At 47.5% G+C, this 19,501-nt stretch overlaps 1 protein-coding gene across 3 annotated transcripts; it reads left to right on the top strand.

The window, feature by feature from the left end:
* Window positions 1–2,147: 2,147 nt before the first annotated feature.
* On the top strand, window positions 2,148–10,197 carry SLC35B1 (solute carrier family 35 member B1). Of its 3 annotated transcripts, none has more exons than XM_036451713.2 (9): window positions 2,149–2,376; window positions 3,093–3,196; window positions 3,785–3,915; window positions 4,202–4,232; window positions 4,794–4,951; window positions 6,074–6,200; window positions 6,953–7,059; window positions 7,200–7,353; window positions 10,039–10,197. In XM_036451713.2, the coding sequence occupies exons 1-9, from the start codon at window positions 2,171–2,173 to the stop codon at window positions 10,089–10,091; spliced, it is 1,071 nt and encodes a 356-aa protein (XP_036307606.1). In that variant the 5' UTR covers window positions 2,149–2,170; the 3' UTR covers window positions 10,092–10,197. The 3 variants fall into 3 exon arrangements, with proteins under 3 accessions (XP_036307607.1, XP_036307606.1, XP_036307608.1); XM_036451715.2 differs by having other exon boundaries at window positions 2,235–2,376; window positions 3,810–3,915; XM_036451714.2 differs by lacking the exon at window positions 3,093–3,196 and having other exon boundaries at window positions 2,148–2,376; window positions 3,810–3,915.
* The last annotated feature ends 9,304 nt before the right edge of the window (window positions 10,198–19,501 follow it).

Here is a 19,501-nt window from a genome sequence, read left to right as displayed (position 1 = left end):
TACCTTGGGAGGGTGGGTTTCAGAGAGGAAATCAGGGTGACCAATGGAAGACAATCTGACGTTGTGGGTGCTCCTTGACTAGAAGAAGAAATTTCTTATCCTTTTGCTGCCTCTCAGCTATTAATAGTGCCACACCTGTAAGAGCTCTTAGGCTTTTTGGAAAAATGGAAGCAACCATCCCAACATTCTGATGGTGCTTTGCAATTTACAAAACATTTTCACAAATGACAGTAATCCCCAATGTATGGGTGAAAAGTTGACTACTCCAAGGGCAGTTATAATAGCTACAATTATATCTATCTGTAACCTTATGACAAACTCCTATCCCAACTTGGTAAACATCAGATAATGCTTGCATAAAATATCATTTAAATATTAAAACAACTCAATGAGAGAAATGTGATGAATCCCACTGTGCTCCTGAGGGAAGGATAGAAAGACTGAATACGTTTACCCCAAAGACGAAGAAGGAGACCATGTGGGATTGGGAACCAGATCATTTGAATCCAGTGCCCATGCTTCTAACCTCAGCACTGTCCCGCTTGTTATTCCATCCCTATTTATTTTAGGCGAGGAAAGGATTCAGTGGGCAAGGGAATTGTTTGAAATCCAGCTGGTGAAGAGGCAGAGATGGGAACTGGAACCTAGGTCTCTCCCAGCTGCTGCTCGGGGCCCTGTAATCACTGACTGATTCAGTGGGAAGACACAGTGCAAGGGCTAATGTATGGAGGTCTCTCCTCCCCTAGTAATATGAAGGAAAGAAAGGATTGAGGACAGACCCCATCTTCTCTCTCTTACCCCTCCCCCTTTTATTTGGCCTATTCCCTAAAGCCTGATTAGTCAGCCCGGCCTGGAGTGATGGGTGTGGTGCTGCCCCGAGTTTCCTTCCTTTGCCCGAGGCTGTGCCAAAGGAGCAGGCTGCTGAGAGGGGAGAAGGAGCCCAGCTGGCCAGGAGTGCAATGAAGTGGGAGTTGGGGGTGGGGAGTGGAAAGACCTGGGGTCAGTCTTGCCCTGGTTCTTGGTGCCAGCAGGTGGATGCCCCACACTTGGGTAAGGGAGGGGTCCAGCAAGGAGCTCATTAATAGGAGGACAGAGGATTTGCTCCATTGTTGGTAAGTTGTAAGACCCCAGAGAGAATGTACTTCAACAGCTTCCATCTCCACCTCCTGGTTGTGAGAAAATAAGATTGGGAGTGAGAAAGTAATTAATGCTTTCGCACAGCACACTTTACAATTTTTTAAAAATATATTTTATTGATTTTGTACAGAGAGGAAGGGAGAGAGAGTTAGAAACATCAATGAGAGAGTCATAGATCAGCTGCCTCTTGCACACCCCCTACTGTAGAAGCACATGCCCTTGACCGGAATTGAACCCAGAACCCTTCAGTCCCCAAGCCGACGCTCTATCCATTGAGCCAAACCGGTCCCGGCCACACTTTACAATTTATAAAACACTTTCACAAACCTCGGCTCATTTGATCCTCACTGCAGTCAAGAGGTGACAGGGTGCTTTTAGTAATTACCCCGAATCTACAGACAGAAAACTGTGGCACGAAATTAGGTGACATACGTAGGTTGCCCTGCCTTTGAGTGAAGGAGAGGGGACAAAAGCCCTGCCGCCCTCAGGCTGCCTGGTGAAGTGCCCTAGGAGGAGGCTGCCTGTCCTAAGCCGGCCTTGAACATTCTTCTGTAGAGTGGGGGTAGACGCTGGGCAACGGCTAGGGGGCGCTAAAAGCTCCACTAAGCATTTCAAGCGTTAGGACCCAGTAGAAGCCTGACGGCCGGCCGGGAAAAAGACTATTCGATTTGCCCAGTCGCCCGCCCCGCCTTCGCCCCGCCCACCTGTCAGTCTTTACACGGCACAGCCAATCGGCGACCTCCACATCCTTCTACATCATCACTCCGCGCCCGCATAATTTGTAGGTCTTCCCGTGGAGCTCGGGTTGTAGTTGTCCTCGGAGTTGCCTGATTGTAAAAATCTCAAGGGCAAGCCATTCACCTGGGGCAGCTGCCTCCCTGGCCTCTAGAGACGAAACCAAGATCCCAGGGTGTTTTGCTTTCCTTAATAGTGGTTTCTGGGTTCTGAGGAGTTTCCCCCTCGGCAGCCCTGAGCTGGCAGTTGTGGTGGTGGCTGTTGGGCCCTGCTGCGCGGGCTGTCGCATGCAGCTCCTATGAGGCCCCTGTCGCCGGTCGGCGATGTCCGGCTGGAGCTGTCGCCGCCGCTGCCGCAGCCGGCTGTGAGCGGGTCTCCAGTGGGGTCTTCTGAGCGTCTCATGGCCGCTAGCAACTCCCTGGTGCCCGACCGGCTGCGGCTGCCGATCTGCTTCCTCGGCGTCTTTGTCTGCTACTTCTACTATGGGATCCTGCAGGAAAAGATGTGAGCGGGTCCCCGGGTGGGGAAGCAGACATCCCCCGGTATCCTACCCCCCTTCCCGCAACCTGTGGTGGGGTTCGCGGTCCTCACGCCCCTGCCTTGGGTGTTCCCTCCCGCCCTCCCAGCACCCCAGCACCTTTGCAGCGCCGCTCAGCCGCCCCAGATTTCCAAAATGCGAAAGTTGGTCTTTGGATTCTGGGGACCTGGTGATTTTCCTTCCCTTGATTCCTTTTCCCCTATTGGTTCTAAGGGCTTGGGGTTTACTGGTTGGGATTTACTTCCATCCCCATCCCCATCTCACTCCCACCCCCATCCCCATCCCCAACAGGTTTTCGTGACCTGTGCCGGTTCCTCTTTGGAACTCCCAGATGCTGCAGACAGCTGACTCTTTCGCCCTCGGTCTTGCTGCTGTAGCCCAAAGCCCTTCTGCTGCCTGGGGTATCTCGTTTCACCATCTCATTTTCTACGTTTCTCCTAACTCCATCCTTTAAGGACATTCTTGTCCTAGGCTACAGGGTTCGCAGGCTGGGATGTCTTAATTTCTAAATCCAATAAGGTGGGCCCCTTTTGTAAATGAGCCCAGGGATCCTGAGCAAACTCTCCCCACCTCCAGCAAGGCAAGAGAACGTCAACATGTGAAGCACCTCTGGGCATACTAGATGACACTGAAGGAAACAGACTGATTCCTCCCCGTTCTTTTTCGTGTGTTTCATTCCTAGAACAAGAGGAAAGTATGGGGAGGGAGCCAAGCAGGAGACGTTCACTTTTGCCTTAACTTTGGTCTTCATCCAATGTGTGATCAATGCCCTGTTTGCCAAAATCTGTGAGTACCCAGATAGCATTCTGGTAGGTGCCCCCTCCCCTTTGTATCCGGGACGTTAGGCAGTGATCCAATCTTAAGGTCTAACTCTCAGGATCTCCCACCACCCCCTTAGCACTTACATGGCCTTTCTGTTGAGTCTAGAAAAATCGTGGCTTTGGAATGGAGTAAAACCCTGTTTCCCTAAGTTAGACCAACGGAGTCAGATGGGCAGAGAATGGGTCCTTTGTATCACAGATGCCCATTGAGAAAACTTAATTTTTCTTTGGCCCTTTGGTTTTCCTTTATGTGTCAACATAAAGCATGTTTCGAGCTTTCTCCCTGTTTCCTGAGGCTAACAGCAGACTAACTAGTCCCTTGGACGGAATGATTCAGTGCCCCACCTCTGCCCTGCATGTGGTCTTGTGTTAGGCTTAGGTGGGATTGGAGAGCTGGGTAATCTACAGGTATTTCCCAGCGCAAGAGGACAGAATTAGCATGTACTTGTTTTATTTGACAGACAAGGTTTTTTTTCATGTGGCTGCAACTTCTGCTCAGTGGTCCCTTCTAGGCCCACCGTCTTGCCTGTTTTCTTTTTTTGTCTTCTCCCAGTGATCCAGTTTTTTGACACTGCCAGGGTGGATCGTACCCGGAGTTGGCTCTATGCTGCCTGTTCTATCTCCTATCTGGGTGCCATGGTCTCCAGCAACTCAGCACTACAGTTTGTCAACTACCCAACTCAGGTGAAACCTCAGGATGGGATGAGGGTTGGGTCAGAAGTTATTTGAAAAGGACTAAGGATTTTTCCCCTCGGGTCTGTGACTTAAATAAAAAGCAAGTGTGTTTGAGGAAGTTAGAGTGCAAAGAGCCATAGACCTAAGGGTTAGTGGTGGTGGGTTGGCCTCCATAGGGCTGCTTTTTTGAGGCTGCAGTCTCTGATGCAGGCCCACACTCATCTTAATGCAGCGCTTAGCATGGTACCTGGCAAATCACAGATGCTCAGAAATTATCTGCTGAATTTAATTTCAGGTCCTTGGTAAATCCTGCAAACCAATTCCAGGTAAGGAGAAGAAGATGGTCTCCCATCTTCCATCCTCTCTTCCTATAATAAACCCTCACCTTCTCTGCGGGAGCTCTGAGTCTCTGCAGGCTTCAGCTTCCCATTATAGCTCTCTCCAGGCCTTCCCCCCCTCCTTCCCCCTGCCATCCTTCCTCTGTGTCACTGCCTTTGGTGTTGGATATATACATGAGCTGGGAGCTAGAGGCTCATGGTCAGTCATTTTGGTGTCCTATGTATTTCCATTGTCACCCTAACTTCCATTTTGACCATCAGTTACTTTCTCTCAACCTTTCACTCTTCTTCGCTGCACCCACCTTTGCCCTGTTCCTTCCTGGACCTTTCATTTGGTTATCTACCTTTCCCCTGCCTTATATCTGTGTTCAGCCCTGTTGCTCAGTCGGCTCTATCAAGGTGCCAACCTCATACCACACCCTCCTCTTATCCTCTGTAGGCCTTCCTTCACGGACATACTTTTCTCCCATGAGTCTGTTCTTGGCTCCTAGGAGGAGATTATCAGTGTCCTCGGGTTCCTGAATTTCCCGTTCTCTTTCTTCCCTGCAGTCATGCTCCTGGGAGTGACGCTCTTGAAGAAGAGGTACCCGAAGGCCAAGTACCTGTGTGTGCTGCTCATTGTGGCTGGCGTGGCCCTTTTCATGTACAAACCCAAGAAAGGAGTTGGGGTGGAAGAACACACAATTGGCTATGGAGAGCTGCTCCTGGTATGTGTTCCCGGTGGGAAAGGCGCCATTTTCAGTCATCTTAACCAAGGAAAACCCCCACCGAGCAGGCAAAAGGCCCGTTACAGGTCTTGAGAGAGGTTGTGGTGTTCCCTGCCTCCATTTTTGGTCTTTGTCTCTTGCTACATGACCCCTGGCTTTGCTAAGGCCATCGTAGGGAGTCTGAAATATTTAACGGCAGCTCAGCTCTCCTGGGAAAAGGATGACACTGAGGCTTATGTCTAAATGCTCCTGTGACTTGACAGAGATCTGAGAACAAAGAGTAAAGGTCTCTCACTGTGGCTTTCTGAGAAACCTGAAGCCAGAGTTAAAAATCTATAATAAAAGTATAATATGCTAATTAGAAAACACACACACACACACAGCCCAACGACCTTCTGGGTGCCAGAGGGAAACCTGTGCTGGCTGCCAGCAGCCGGGGAGAGGAAGGCCTAGTCTTGCACGAATTTCGTGCCTCGGGCCCCTAGTAATACTATAATAGCTATTGCTTGCTGTATATAGGCGCTGTTTCAGGTGTTTTACATACTAATTGATTAATTTCTACAATAACCTCATAACACAAATAGTATTATCTTCATTTTACAGATGAAGAAACTGAAAAAGGTTAAGTTACTTGCCCATGATCACATGGCTACTAAGTGGCAGTTAGTGGCTCACATTGCTCAGATTTCTAACCCAGGCTGTGTGACCACAGAACCCAGGCTCTCAAGTGCTGTCTTCCTTGCCAGCAGGCTGATGTGCTGGGAATAGAGTTCCTCTCTCTAGCGTTAATGGAAGAGTGTATGTGGCTCACCACAACCTGTCCTCCTCCTTGCACGCCGGGCTCCCTAGCAGTGTGTCAGAAAGTGGTAGGCTTCCTGCTCTGTCCTGATTACATTACAGCCATATGGCTCAGGTAGCCTGTCATTCCATGCCGGGGGGACGAGGGAGCTTGCATGGTGTCTCCCCATCCTCCACCCAGGACCAAATGGCAGCATTTTGTCTGAGGACTCTGTCTTAAGGCAGCAGCTTTCTGAGGAGTCTCAGAGGTGAGAGTCCTGTGTCCTGGGTCAGGGAGGGGCACTGTTAGCCGTCTCGCCGCAAAGTACAACCTTTCTTTTCCAGTTGTTATCTCTGACCCTGGATGGACTGACAGGTGTTTCCCAGGACCACATGCGGGCTCATTATCAAACAGGCTCCAACCACATGATGTTGAACATTAACCTCTGGTCGACATTGCTGTTGGGAGCTGGTAAGGAGCAGTTCTGCTGTTCTTTCTGTGTGTCACCAGAGGGCAGGCTGCCCTCACTCAGTCGATCTCTAGCTCAAATGACAGTTGCTCACTTTGCCCAAGCCAAAGTCCTACCTTGACTCTAAGATGCCCTGTGTCCAAGCCCCCGAGAATTGTCCTGGGTAAACCTTCACCGCACGCTCGGCTTGCTACTCGTTCCTGGCTCAGTCGGGGCACACTGTGCTAAGTAACATGGGGGAGCACAGCGATAGAATAAGGGGTGCTTAGGAACTCTCCCTCTTCTAAGGGAGGTAAGACACTGGCATGTGGTCTGTGTTGAATATAGTTTGAAAATGAATGTATTTGCTTGTAGGTCAGTACTTCATAATCTTCTCCAAATCTGGGCACATATAGAAAGTATATATATATTTTGTAGTATAACAAAGGAGGCTGCTGATGGCTGGCAGTAACCAGTGCTTGGGGCTGCCTTGAACTAGAGATGTGTGGATCAGTATCTCCACAACATCTGAGGATCTCTGCTTTCAACCGCTTTCGGCAGAAGTAACTCGTTCATTATCAAGCCTTTTTAGGAAGAGCCTTAGTTTCTCTAGTCAGAAAAATAGAAAACGGATGCCCGATGGGAAGATAAAGGTTCACTCCATGCATTTCCCACATCCTGTCCTCTCTCAGAGTACTTCATTGGGCCTTGTGCAGGTGTAGGCAAGGGTATGGCACCCAGGATGCACCCTTCACCTTTTGACATGTCTCCCTAGCAATCCTGTTCACCGGCGAGCTCTGGGAGTTCTTGAGCTTTGCTGAAAGGTACCCTGCCATCATCTATAACATCCTGCTCTTTGGCCTCACCAGTGCCCTGGGTCAGGTGAGTGCTTTGAGAGGGGGTGGTGTGGCTGGGAGAGGAGCGGTGGCAAGATTAACTCTAATATCCTGTTTCAGACTTCAGACCTTCTGGCAGATACCCAAGAACCAACCCAACCCTCCCTTCCTTCTGTCTTTCTCTAGAGCTTCATCTTCATGACGGTTGTGTATTTTGGTCCCTTGACCTGCTCTATCATCACTACAACTCGGAAGTTCTTCACCATTTTGGCCTCTGTGATCCTCTTTGCCAACCCCATCAGCTCCATGCAGTGGGTGGGCACTGTGCTTGTGTTCTTGGGTAAGTTCCATGCAGAGCAGGCATCTCTGAGCCATACAGAGAGGGACAGAGCTTTATTTTCCCTCTCTAAAACTTACTTGTGTAATTATAACATTTATTTAGTTATTATATAGAAAACTTAAAAATTTTAAATTCAAGTATAGTTGGCATACAATAGTGCATTCATTTCAGTTGTACAACATAGTGACTCAACATTTTTATACTTGATGATGTGATCACCACAATAAGTCTCATAACTGTCTGTCATCATGCCAAGTGATTACAATATTATTGCCTCTTTTCCCTATGCTGTACACTACATCTCTGTGGCTTATTTTATGACTGGAAGTTTGTACATCTTATTCCCCTTTACTTTTTTCACTCATCCTCTGTCCCCCATTCTCCCCTCCCCCCTTTGTTTACCATCAGTTTATTATTTGGTTCTATGAGTCTGTTTTCGTTTGTTTGTTTGATTTGTTTTTTTTAGATTTCTCATATAAGTGAAATCATATAGTCGTTGTCTTTCTCTGTCCGACTTGTTTCACTTAGCATAACACCCTCTGGGTCCATCCATGTTGTTGCAAATAGCAAGATTTCTTTCTTTTTTTATTATTAACATTCCTGTGTGTGTGTGTGTGTGTGTGTGTGTGTGTGTGTGACATTTTCTTTATCCATTCATCTACTGATGGACACCTATGTTGCATCCATGTCTTGGCTATTACAATGAATGTACAATTGATTTAGTGTTCTTATTTTCTTTGGATAAATATCCAGAAGTAGAATTCCTGGGTTGTAAGGAAACTTTTTAATCCAGTCTTTCTAATAAGCATTTAATTTTAGTGATTTTCTTCCAGTGACTCAGGTTTCCCCAGAAACTGAACAGGGTAAAATTATTATATTTATTCTGTATTTATGCTTTCTGTGGGTGAGTTGAGAGAATGAGCTTAGAAATTTTGACTGTTTCTTTCAGTCTTGCTGTAATACACACACAGAGTCATCAAGACAGCACTGTGAGAGTGTGTGTGTGTGTGTGTGTGTGTGTGTAATTACCTGTGTCTTGATGATTTTTTTTTTTTTCATTTGATGCCATTCTCTTTTCTCCGAGGGAGCTTTATAAAACCCATGTTTAGAAACTAGTTTTATTTAAAGCCCCAATTTTGGAGAATCAAGGCTGAACTTTTTTTTTTTTTTTTTGCATATTTTTTAAATTAAATTATTATCTGTGTACATATTTTAACATTGCTCCCCCTCCATACATACTCTCCCTCCCCAGAGTTTTGTGTCCATTAGTTGTACTTATATACATGTATACAAGTCCTTCTGTTGATCTCTTATCTCCCCCAGATCTCCCTACCCTTCCTGCTGTAATTTGACAGTCTGCTTGTTGCTTTATTGTCTCTATATCTATCTTTTGGTTCATCGGTTTATAATGTTCTTTATTATCCATAAATGAGTGAGGTCATGTGGTGTTTCTCTTTCATTGACTGGCTTATTTCACTCAGCATGATGTTCTCCAATTCTATCCAGGTTGCTGCAAATGATGAGAATTTTTTCTTTTTTATGGCAGAATAGTATTCCATTGTGTAGATGTACCATAGTTTTTTGATCCAATCATCTGCTGATGGGCACCTAGGCTGTTTCCAAATTCTAGCTATTGTAGATTGTGCTGCTATGAACAAAGGGGTGCATATATCCTTTCTGATTGGTGTTTTTAATTTCTTGGGATATAATCCTAGGAGTGGGATTACTGGGTTAAATGGGAGTTCCATTTTCAGTTTTTTGAGGAAGCTCCATACTGTTCTCCACAGTGGTTGCACCAGTCTGCATTCTCACCAAGAGTGCACGAGGGTTCCTTTTTCTCCGCAACCTCGCCAACACTTGTCGTTTGTTGATTTGTTGATGTTGGTTATTCTGACAGGTGTGAGATGGTACCGCATTGTCCTTTTGATTTGCATCTCTCGGATAATTAGTGACTTTGAGCATGTTTTCATGTGCCTCTTGGCCTTCCTTCTGTCTTCTTTTGAAAATATTCTATTTACGCCGAGACCGGTTTGGCTCAATGGATAGAGCGTCGGCTTGGGGATTGAAGGGTCCCGGGTTCGATTCCGGTCAAGGGCATGTACCTTGGTTGCGGGCATATCCCCAGTAGGGGGTGTGCAAGAGGCAGCTGATCGATGACTCTCTCTCATCGATGTTTCTAACTATCTCTCTCTCTTCCTCTCTGTACAAAATCAATAAAATATATTAAAATAAAGAAAAGAAAAAAGAAAAAGAAAATATTCTATTTAGGTCCATTGCCCATTTTTTAATTGGATCATTCATTTTCCTTTTATTTAGTTGTATAAGCTATCTATAGATGTTGGAGATTAAACCTTTATCAGTGATAACATTTGCAAATATGTTCTCCCATACAGTGGGCTTCCTTGTTGTTTTGTTGATGGTTTCTTTTGCTGTAAAAAAGCTTTTTATTTTGATGTAGTCCCATTTGTTTATTTTCTCTTTAGCTTCCATTGCCCTAGGGGCAGTATCAGTGAAGAAGTTCTTTTGGCATGTCTGAGATTTTGCTGCCTGTGGATGCCTCTATATTTTTATGGTTTCCCGTCTTATGTTTAAGTTCAAGGCTGAACTTTTCTCTCCCCCTCCCTAAGTCATTGGTAGGTTTTCTTTTCACCCACAATTCTCAGCTCATTTTCTCCCTTTCCACAGGTCTCGGTCTCGATGCCAAGTTTGGGAAAGGAGCCAAGAAGACATCCCACTAGGAAGAGGGACTACCTCCAGCGCAGGACTATTTAAGTTATTATTTCAAACAGTAATATCTCTTAGGAAAATGGACACAATAGGGATAAACGACTGGGTTTGTCTGTTTTTTGTGTTGTTTTTTTTTAAAGGAAGCAAAATCACATATTCTGAAAAGAAAGAAAAAAAAAGCCTTGGATTTTAACAAGTGTTGGCAGTTTCTGTTCTTGATGACCTGAGCACAGCCTAACATACAGAAAGAGGAGCATGTTACCCTTTTATTATTAAGATTGCTTCTGAAACAAGTATTATAGGCAAAACTCTTCCAAAAAAAAAAAAAAAAAAAAAAGAGCCCTGACTGGTGTGGCTCAGTGGATAGAGCGTCAGCCTGCAGATTGAAGGGTCCCAGGTTCAATTCCAGTCAGGAGCATGTACCTTGGTTGCGGACACATCCCCAGTGGGGGCCGTGCAAGAGACAGCTGATTGATGTTTCTCTCTCATCAGTGTTTCTAACTCCCTGTCCCTCTCCTTTCCTCTCTGTAAAAGAAGAAGAAAAAAGAGAGAGAGAGAAAGAGGGAAGAGGCAGACCTTGATGCCCATTCCCCTGCTTCCTATCAGGTGTGGTTACCTGGTTGGGTGGTTAATTCCTTCAAGAGCCTAACCATTATAGGGAGGAACTTTAATAGATTGCATCCTCCATCCCACAGGTGAGAGTCTCAATGTGCCAGGAGAGGTGGCTGGGATAGGGCCATAGAATGTAAAAAAACACTTTCTCCAAGAAAAAGAAATATTTCTTCTGGTGGGGAAATATTTCTTTAAAAACAACTATATATATTCTCGCCTGAGGAAACTTCTCTGGAGGTTGGGGTAAGCTGAGCCCAGAGCCTGAGAGTCTGCTGTTTTCCCGTTTTCCCACAGCCTCCCCTTCAGCCAGAGCTCACCGAGAGCGGAGACCCAAATGTGTGTCATGAACAGCTCTGGAAGGTCTGACTCCCCTCCATCTCTGTCTGAGTCCACCTGGTCCCCTCCTGGGGGGGCTGGATTAATCCTTCCTATCCTCCTGCCCCCTTCAGCTGCTAACGTACTGCAGTCCTCTGCCGTCCTGGCTGAGCCAAGGTGTCACCATGCTAGCTTCTGTCTGTTGCTGGTGGAAGGCATAGTGGCTGAGTCCTGGCACAGAGCCGCGGCTGAGTTTTCTGGGTGGCAATGGGGGGAGAAGGCGGAGCGTGGACCAGAGCCACCTGCCTACTGCTGCCTTCAGAGTTGGAAATCGCAGTCCCCCAGGGACCACATTTTACACATGAAAGTGCATTTCCACCAGCTGCAACTTTCCCTCCATCTGTTCAGCAGCCCCGGCCCTGGGCTCTCCAGATGGGAGCCCAGCCTCCTTCCCGAGCCCTGCCTTGCCACCCCCCGCCCAGCCTTTCAAGCCCGGCCTCGTTCACACTCATCCCCCTCTCTAGGGGCCTGGGTGTCCTGCAGCTCTGGCCCTAAGGCCCCCTCTCGTTTTGAACCTGAGAGGTACATCTACTGAAATGCCTTCGCCCCTTACCCTATATATATATTATATATCAAATATTTTTATTGATTTCAGAGAGAGGGAGAAAGAAACATCAGTGATGAGAGAAAATCATCAATCAGCTGCCTCCTGCATGCCCCTTACTGGGGATCGAGCCCACAACCCAGGCATGTGCCCTTGACCGGAATTGAACCTGGGAAAAACCCCCCCCCCTTTTCTTTTTTTAAAAAAATATATTTTATTGATTTTTTACAGAGAGGAAGGGAGAGAGAGAGCTAGAAACATTGATGAGAGAGAAACATCGACCAGCTGCCTCTTGCACACCCCCTACAGGGGATGTGCCCGCAACCAATGTACATGCCCCTGACCAGAATCGAACCCGGGACCCTTCAGTCCGCAGACCGACGCTCCACCACTGAGCCAAACCGGTTTCGGCGAACCTGGGACCCTTCAGTCTACAGGCCAATGCTCTATGCCCTGAGTGAAACCAGTTAGGGCCCCACTTTTTTTCATCCTAAAAGTTGCATTAATTGCTGATGATTCTTCCAAACTGTCTTCTCCTGTGAATCAGTTGGGTAGTATGTTACCAGGGGCAGAGGCCTACTGTTTAAACAACAGACATTTTCCCAGCTATCAACACTCCCCTACCTCTACCCTGCCATTTCCAACTAGCTGTCTCAGACATGCCTGATACTAGCCACCAAGAACAAGACCATTCTCAACAACCCAGCATGGCTCTCACCTGTTTCTAAAGCAAGCATGTCCTACCAACAGTGGGCTAGGAGACAGGTTCTGGTGTGTCCGTCCAATCCCCCGTCCACCTAACACTCCCTTTTGTGTGCCGCATACTGTGAAATGCTAGGAGCTCCAAAGCAGAGTAGGACCTGCACTTGCCCTTTAAGGGTTTATAGTCTAATAGGGAGATGGGTAAACAAATCGTTGCATCTCAAACACTCAGGAGTAGCAAGGAAGGGAGGTGTCTGGGCACGGTGAGGCTTGAGCTGCAGAGAGTGTGGGAAGATGAAAGGAGGGAGTGAGCTTTGGATCCACTGCCAAGCAGAGCAAAGGGCTTTAAGCTGCCTGGCTTCTCTCGTGCTTCTCCCTCCAATCGCTTCAAGTGAGAGCGCAGGCAGAAGGGTGGCTCTGCAGTGAGACATCTTCCAATCGAACCGGGAGACATTTGGAAATGTGTGAGCTGCCAGCTTGTTCGGGGTGGCGTACTTCCCTGCAGGCTCATGGGAACAGAGGGCCAGGTTAGACGAGTCGGTAACACTGTTAGGTCCAATAGGGCCAATACAAACGAAATGCCAGACGAGTTCAAACAAAAGTATGTTGATCCCTAACCTTGGGCGGCCCGACGCCTCGTGTTTCTAAAGATCAAAGGACTTGCGTGTGCAGTTAATTCTCGCTTTGTGTGGAAGGGAGGGAACCAGCACAGCTTTCCCCAGACACCGTTCTCCGAGTTTGAAGTGTATTGTACTCTGTCTATTTTGGTCAAACCATCAGATCCACCTCCTCAGCTGTTTGTCTTTGTTAATCCTCACCTGAGGATATTTTCCTATTGACTTTTAGGGAGAATGGAAGAGGGGGAAAGACAGAAACACCCATGTGAGAGAAACATATCGATTGGTTGCCTCCTGCACGAGTCCCGAGTAAGGCCCAGACCTGGGAGGAACCTGTAACCAAGGTATATGCCCTTGACTCGAATTGAACCGGGAACCTTTGGTCTGCAGGCCAACACTATCCACCGAGCCAAACCAGCCAGGGCAAGCAGTTTTTCCATGTCACGTACACCTTAGCCTCTGGCAAGGGGAGTGACCCACAAACGTGATTTGGGATAAAACCGTGGGGAAAGCTGTTCCAAAATTAAACTTGAGAAGAAACAAAAATTATACATGGTTTTCCAAAGGCCTTAAAGGGGCAGGATTTCAACACTGGCTAATCTCGAAAGAGGTATTTAGGAATGGATGGTGTGCTTTCTCACGGCCGTGTGACACCCTCCTGAAGAGGACAGCACTCATCTGCACCTGCAGAAAGGAAAAAACAAGTTAGGGGAGCTTGGGCAACCTGCGGGAGGGGCGTGTCCCTGAGAGGTCAGCTAGAACGTAAGATTCCCTGAGTTCAGTGTCTTGGACCTGCCCCCTTAGAGAAAGGTGACCAGATGTCCCGATTTTTAACAATTTGCCCCGTGTCCCACAGAGGGACTTTTTTAAAACGCTGAGGGACGAGGGGCAAATTGTTAAAAATCGGGCTGTCTGGTCACCTTAAAGAGAAGGGAGCAAAGCTCCTCAGGAGACACATTGCCTCTGCAGCCTGTCTGGTCCCACTTGCAGTTAGAACAGTCTGCACATTTGTGAGTGTGCCGGTCACTTCCCCCAGATGCCCTGGCGGAGCAGAGAAATTGTCCCAGGTCTCTGCGGGATCGTTGGGCCCTTCCCACTGAGAACACGCCAGCTGTCCTCAGGAGCAGCAATCTAGTGTATTTATTGAGCTCCTCCTCCCCCAAAGCTTTTTAGTCCGTGACATTTTATCCTTACAACACTCCTGGGGAGAGCCGGGGCTAGGAACAAGTCTCCCCACATTGGAAACTGCATTAACTGAAGGTCACCCGACTCTGGGGGAGGGCAGGGCCCCAGAGTGAGTCCGCTCACTGCAGGGCAGGTCAGCGAGCTGAGCCCAGCTGTTTGGATTTCCCGGTCTAGGAGAATTTCCGAATAACTTGATGCTGCTTTTTTAATCTTCCTAAGAACGTTCGAAACTAATATCACCATTATGGCTTAGGAAAGGACACTGATAACTCTTAAAATTATAGCCGGTTCAGTGCCATCCTGTGCACCAAAAGGTCGCTGTTGGTTCCTGGTCAGGGCACGTACCCAGGTTGTGGGTTTGATCCCCAGTCGGGTTGCATGTAGATAGTATAGATGTTTCTCTCCCTCCCCTCTCTAAAATAAATAAAAACATGTATTTTAAAATTAGGAAAAGCTACCCATTTCAGAATAACAGACCTTTCCTCCAGAGAAACGATGGTTGGAAATCACACTACCACACAGGAAAAAAGATAAATTATTTTTTTAATTGCAGAAAATGTTCAATGTCAAACATCCTATGGGACTACATGGTTGGGCATTTCATTATGATTGTTTGATACAACTAGGTCAACTTGGGTCTGTATTCCATAATGGAGTTCACTGGAACCGGAATGTTCCATAAGCATGCTGACAAAGATGGAAGCAACCTGCAAAGAGTTTTTGCATCATTTAGCACACACCGAGAGTGCAAACAGCACCCCCTGACCTAGCCCACTCCTGCCTTCCCTCTATAGGGCCAGGAGCAGGCTGTGGGGGCCACGGGGCTTCCAGGGTAGGGCAGTGAGAGGGAGACTCAGATCCTCTGCTCCAAAGTCTACACACACCCACCCCCACCCCCTGCCGAATGTTCAGGCCATGGTTTTGCTCACCCAGCTGAGAGTATCCAGAACTTAGTCTGGAAGGTTTCACCCACTAGTGAAAGCCAATTTCTGACAGGCACGGCTCTCACACTGGGAACCAGTGGGCTATGCCTGCCATGGCAAGGAGGATGGGAAGGGAAACCAAGAGAGTCTTGGAATGACAGGTGATTTCATTCAGTGCTTCCACCTGGCTGAGGCGCAAGTCCATGTGGGCTGGTGGGCCTTCTGTCCCCATACGCCTGCCCTGTTAGTGCTGGGGGAGGGAGGAGGTTCCAGGCATTTACCAAGGACCGAAATGGACTCTTCCTTCTGTGTTTCATCATGGCATGTGAGTGACCTGAGCTTTAGAAGCTCCGTGTTTCAGCTTAGGTCCCGAAGAGCACCATTTCCTCCTCCGGATCCGGAAGTGCCCCATTCATACCACATCCCTAGAAGGAGTGCATCCCTCTTACATGAGGGCTGGGAGCTCCCTGAGATTTCATATAAAAGCATGTGTGTATGAGCAGTGGCACAAGCGCTCACACATGTGTCGAGCTAACAGGTTCATTTCTCTAAAAAAAAGAATCCATGGCGCTCTTCAAATTCTCAAATATACAGGGTCCTGTACTAATGGGACTCATTTCATTACAAGTTATTTCCCAAATAGAGGTGGATCACGCACCACTGCAAAATATACTACCAGTAGTAAGAAAGCATCATCTCCTGTACTGCTTATATGGAGGGAGGGGGTTGAGGTTGCAGAGATACCCAAAGAGAGGAATGCATCCAATTTTATTTCTGCTTGTCTCCCAGCTCCTATACACATTTTATCTAGGATTGTCAGCGTTAGTAAAGAAAAATAAAGGATACCCAGCTAAATTTAAATTTTAGATAAACACAGTTTGTTAGACAAACTTATACTATAAATTGTTGTGTATTATTTGAGACATACCAAACGTTTTTGTGTTATCTGAAAATTCAAATTTAGGCAGCATTCTGTATTTATCTGGCAAGACTGTTTGTGGCGTTAGCCATTGTCACATACATCCTCACGGGCCACTTTTCCTAGGAGCAGGCGGCCCTCTGGACACACCACGACTCAGAATTGTGTGCGCAGGGCTTCCAGATGCTGTTTTTCAGGCCAAGCATCATTTCCCTTTTGGTCCCCAGAGGTGCAAGCCCAGACTTAGTCAGCAGGGGGCACCGTTTTCTTAAAGTAGATCCCCGTGTAGCGCAGGGGCCTTAGAAAGGTAATGGGGAGCTTCGACTTGAATTCTATTTGCAGCCTCTGTCTTTCTCTGGAGCTCACTTCTCTCCACCCACCACTCTGCCAGAGTTCTCTCTGTGAACCAAGCATCGGATCCTGTCACTTCACTCCTTAAGTCACTTTCCAGGTTTCCCGGGTACTTTCTTACCGCGGCACCCAAAGAGCTTCAGGAACCCACTGGTGTTTATTTTCTCTGCTCAGCTGCTGCTGCTTCTACCCTTCGTGATCCCACTCACCTCGCACTTCCGGCACCTCCATTCACAGGCACTATTTGCCGTTTCCCTGCGCACTATTTACTATCATGCCTTTGTGCCCGCAGTTCTCTCTGCTTGGAATTGCCTTTTCCACCTGGTGCTTCTCGTGACTCCATTCATTCAGCACATCTCACAAGTCTGCATTGAGACCAACTGCTGGGGATACTGTGAAGATGGCCTTCCCTTGTGCCTCTCACAAGGGGCGGGGGAAACAACAACTATTTAAATCAATGGAGTATTTGGACCTAGTTCAAGGGTTAACTCATCTGACTTCCTGAAGCAGAGATAATGTTTCTCTACTCTGGACCCTTTGATGCCTTTTCATTTTTAGGGCCATGTGTTCTCACACCTGCACAATCATTGCAGGGAGCATGAATGGATGAAGAGCAGTTGAATTAATGGTGAAGAGTGTGGGTGGGAGATGGGGGTATGTAGGCTGTGGCAAACTGAGAATACCTTTCCCATCTAAAGGGGATACTTTTGCCGAAGCCGGTTTGGCTCAGTGGTAGAGTGTCAGCCTGAGGACTGAAAGGTCTCAGGTTCGATTCCAGTCAAGGGCATGTACCTTGGTTGCGGGCACATCCCCGGTAGGGGGTGTGCAAGAGGCAGCTGGTCGATGTTTCTCTCTCATCGACGTTTCTAGCTCTCTATCTCTCTCCCTTCCTCCTCTCTGTGAAATATCAATAAAATATATTTTTTTAAAGAGGATACTTTTCCTGAAACCTGTTTGGCTCAGTGGATAGAGCGTCAGCCTGAGGACTGAAAGGTCCCAGGTTCGATTCCAGTCAGGGCATATACCTTGGTTGTGGGCACATCCTCAGTGTGTGTGGGGGAGGGGTGCAGGAGGCAGCTGATCGATGATTCTCTCTCATCAATATTTCTAACTCTCTATCCCTCTCTCTTCCTCTCTGTAAAAATCAATTTTATATATATATGACACGTTCACGTCCATCTAGTTGTTGTTAGACTTGTTTTGTGTTTTTGAAAATATATTTTTATTGACTTCAGAGAAGAAGGGATAGGGAGAGAGAGAGAAAAACATCAATAATGAAAGAGAATCATTGATTGGCTGCCTCCTGCATGCCCTACACGGGGCATCGAGCTCACAACCAGGGCATATACCCTGACCATGACCTCTTGGTTCATAGGTCGATGCTCAACCACTGAGCCACTCTGGCCAGGCCCAGATTTGTTATTTCAAAAGAAAATGGAAATACTTGTTTCAATGTGAACTTTTCCAATTTTAAAAAATTCCTTGTCAGCTACACTAAACATGCCTGCAGGTCAGATTTGGCCTGTGGCCACCATCATGTAACACTCTATTTTGTCTTGCATCTGATTAGTACTCATAAATACTTTCTTCCCTGAGACTGTGTCTTTCCCTCCCAACACAATGGCTGGCACATGGTAGGTGCCAGTCACACATCAATTCATGTCGGGGGAGGGGCTGAAAGAAGGGAGGAAGGAAGGAGACAAACTGGGAACAACAGTTTCATTGATGGGAGTTTTTATTACAACTGCTTTGGGTGTGGGGCACATGGAACAAGAAAACTCGGAACTATTTGAGTGTGCGTGTGTGCCTGTGTGAGTCCCCATGTGAGCAGGTGTGACAGCTGAAGCATGTGTCTCAGAGCCACTAGCTCCTTTCCTGACGGGCTCCCAAGCCATCCCTCCCCATTCTTGGCGGGCGAGGGGGAGAAGAATGCAGGCTCTGGTGGCCTCCTGGCTTCTGTCCAGAGCCTGCAGTCACTGGCACAGAGATCAGAAAGAGCTTATATGGGCTTTTGGCACCAACTGAGACATCCTTGGGGGAAGGTGTCTGGCAGCTGTTGCCACCCACTGCCTACCCGCTGGAGTGCCCACTGCATAGCAAGCAGTTGTGGGGATCAAAGTAAAATGCTTTCTCTTCTCACTTGTCCAAAGTGAGATTGTCGAAATGACCCTTCACCCTGCAGTGGGGATCAAAACTCCCAGATTAAAGGGAAGCTGGGATGGCTTAGACGGCCCATCACAGCGCAGAGACAGAGCAGGGGCTTGGCCCCTGGAGCAGCCTGCTGATGGTTGGTAATAGTATGCTGTCCATTTTTTGTTTGTTCTTTGATTCCTCACTCAAGGACTTTTTTTTTTTTTTTTTTTTTTTTTTTTTTTTTTTTAACATTGATTCCAGGAAGAGAGAGAGAAAAATCAATCTATTGCCTCATGCAGGTATCCTGACCCCCACCCAGGATTGAACCCTTAACCTAGGTATGTGTCCTGATTGGGAATTAATTGAACCCTAGACCCTACAGTGCTGATCTAAACACCGAGCCACACTGGCCAGGGTTGGCTGTGTGTGTGTGTGTGTGTGTGTGTGTGTGTGTGAAGAGAGGATGCTGCCTTGAGCACACACAGAGCATCCTGTATGTATTCTTGCTACCCCAATGAATATGGACTTATCTTTGGGAAATAGACACCTGAGATTTAGAAAGTATACTTGGTCTAATTTTCAGAAGTAACTAGGTCGTTTAGGAATCAGAGCCTGCATCTTGGCTCTGAACTCTCACGTGAGGCCTGGAAAATACAATTTTCTGAATCGGAGAGGATGGAGGGTATTGGCCAGCTTGAAGTACACTGGAAGCACTCATTAAGCTAGACTATGGAAATTTCTATCCCATGATGCTCTCTCTGGTGAGAGGTATCTTGAAAGCTAACACCGCCTCCAGCCTTCAGCGTGCCTCTTGCTTCCCACCAGCACTTGGCCAGCCAGAAGCTTTGAAGCAAGACTTTCCAGGAAGCAGTCTCCTATGGGCACCGCTGACTCAGCCCAGACTCCGAGCTCTAAGCCTGGTCCCTGTCCCAGAGTAGCAGGAAGGGGCAGTGGCACATAGGGGGCTGTGACCCTGGGCTGTATGTGCTGCTGGGAAAATGGGGGGAGGGGGGTCACAGAGAGAAATGGGGCATGGACCCAGAATTGTTTGAGACTCATA

The sequence above is a fragment of the Pipistrellus kuhlii genome, unplaced genomic scaffold, assembly GCF_014108245.1.
Source record: "Pipistrellus kuhlii isolate mPipKuh1 unplaced genomic scaffold, mPipKuh1.p scaffold_m20_p_22, whole genome shotgun sequence".
Classification (NCBI taxonomy): Eukaryota; Metazoa; Chordata; class Mammalia; order Chiroptera; family Vespertilionidae; genus Pipistrellus; species Pipistrellus kuhlii.
This window is presented reverse-complemented; position numbering and strand designations above follow the sequence as displayed.

What these genes read in the sequence shown, in the direction of transcription:
- SLC35B1 (XM_036451713.2), top strand. Translation starts at nt 2,171, where the DNA reads ATGAGGCCCCTGTCGCCGGTCGGCGATGTCCGGCTGGAGCTGTCGCCG. An exon ending in GCTATGGAGAGCTGCTCCTG is followed by an intron (nt 4,952 to 6,073) that starts GTATGTGTTCCC and finishes TTTCTTTTCCAG; the next exon opens with TTGTTATCTCTGACCCTGGA. An exon ending in TCACCAGTGCCCTGGGTCAG is followed by an intron (nt 7,060 to 7,199) that starts GTGAGTGCTTTG and finishes GTCTTTCTCTAG; the next exon opens with AGCTTCATCTTCATGACGGT.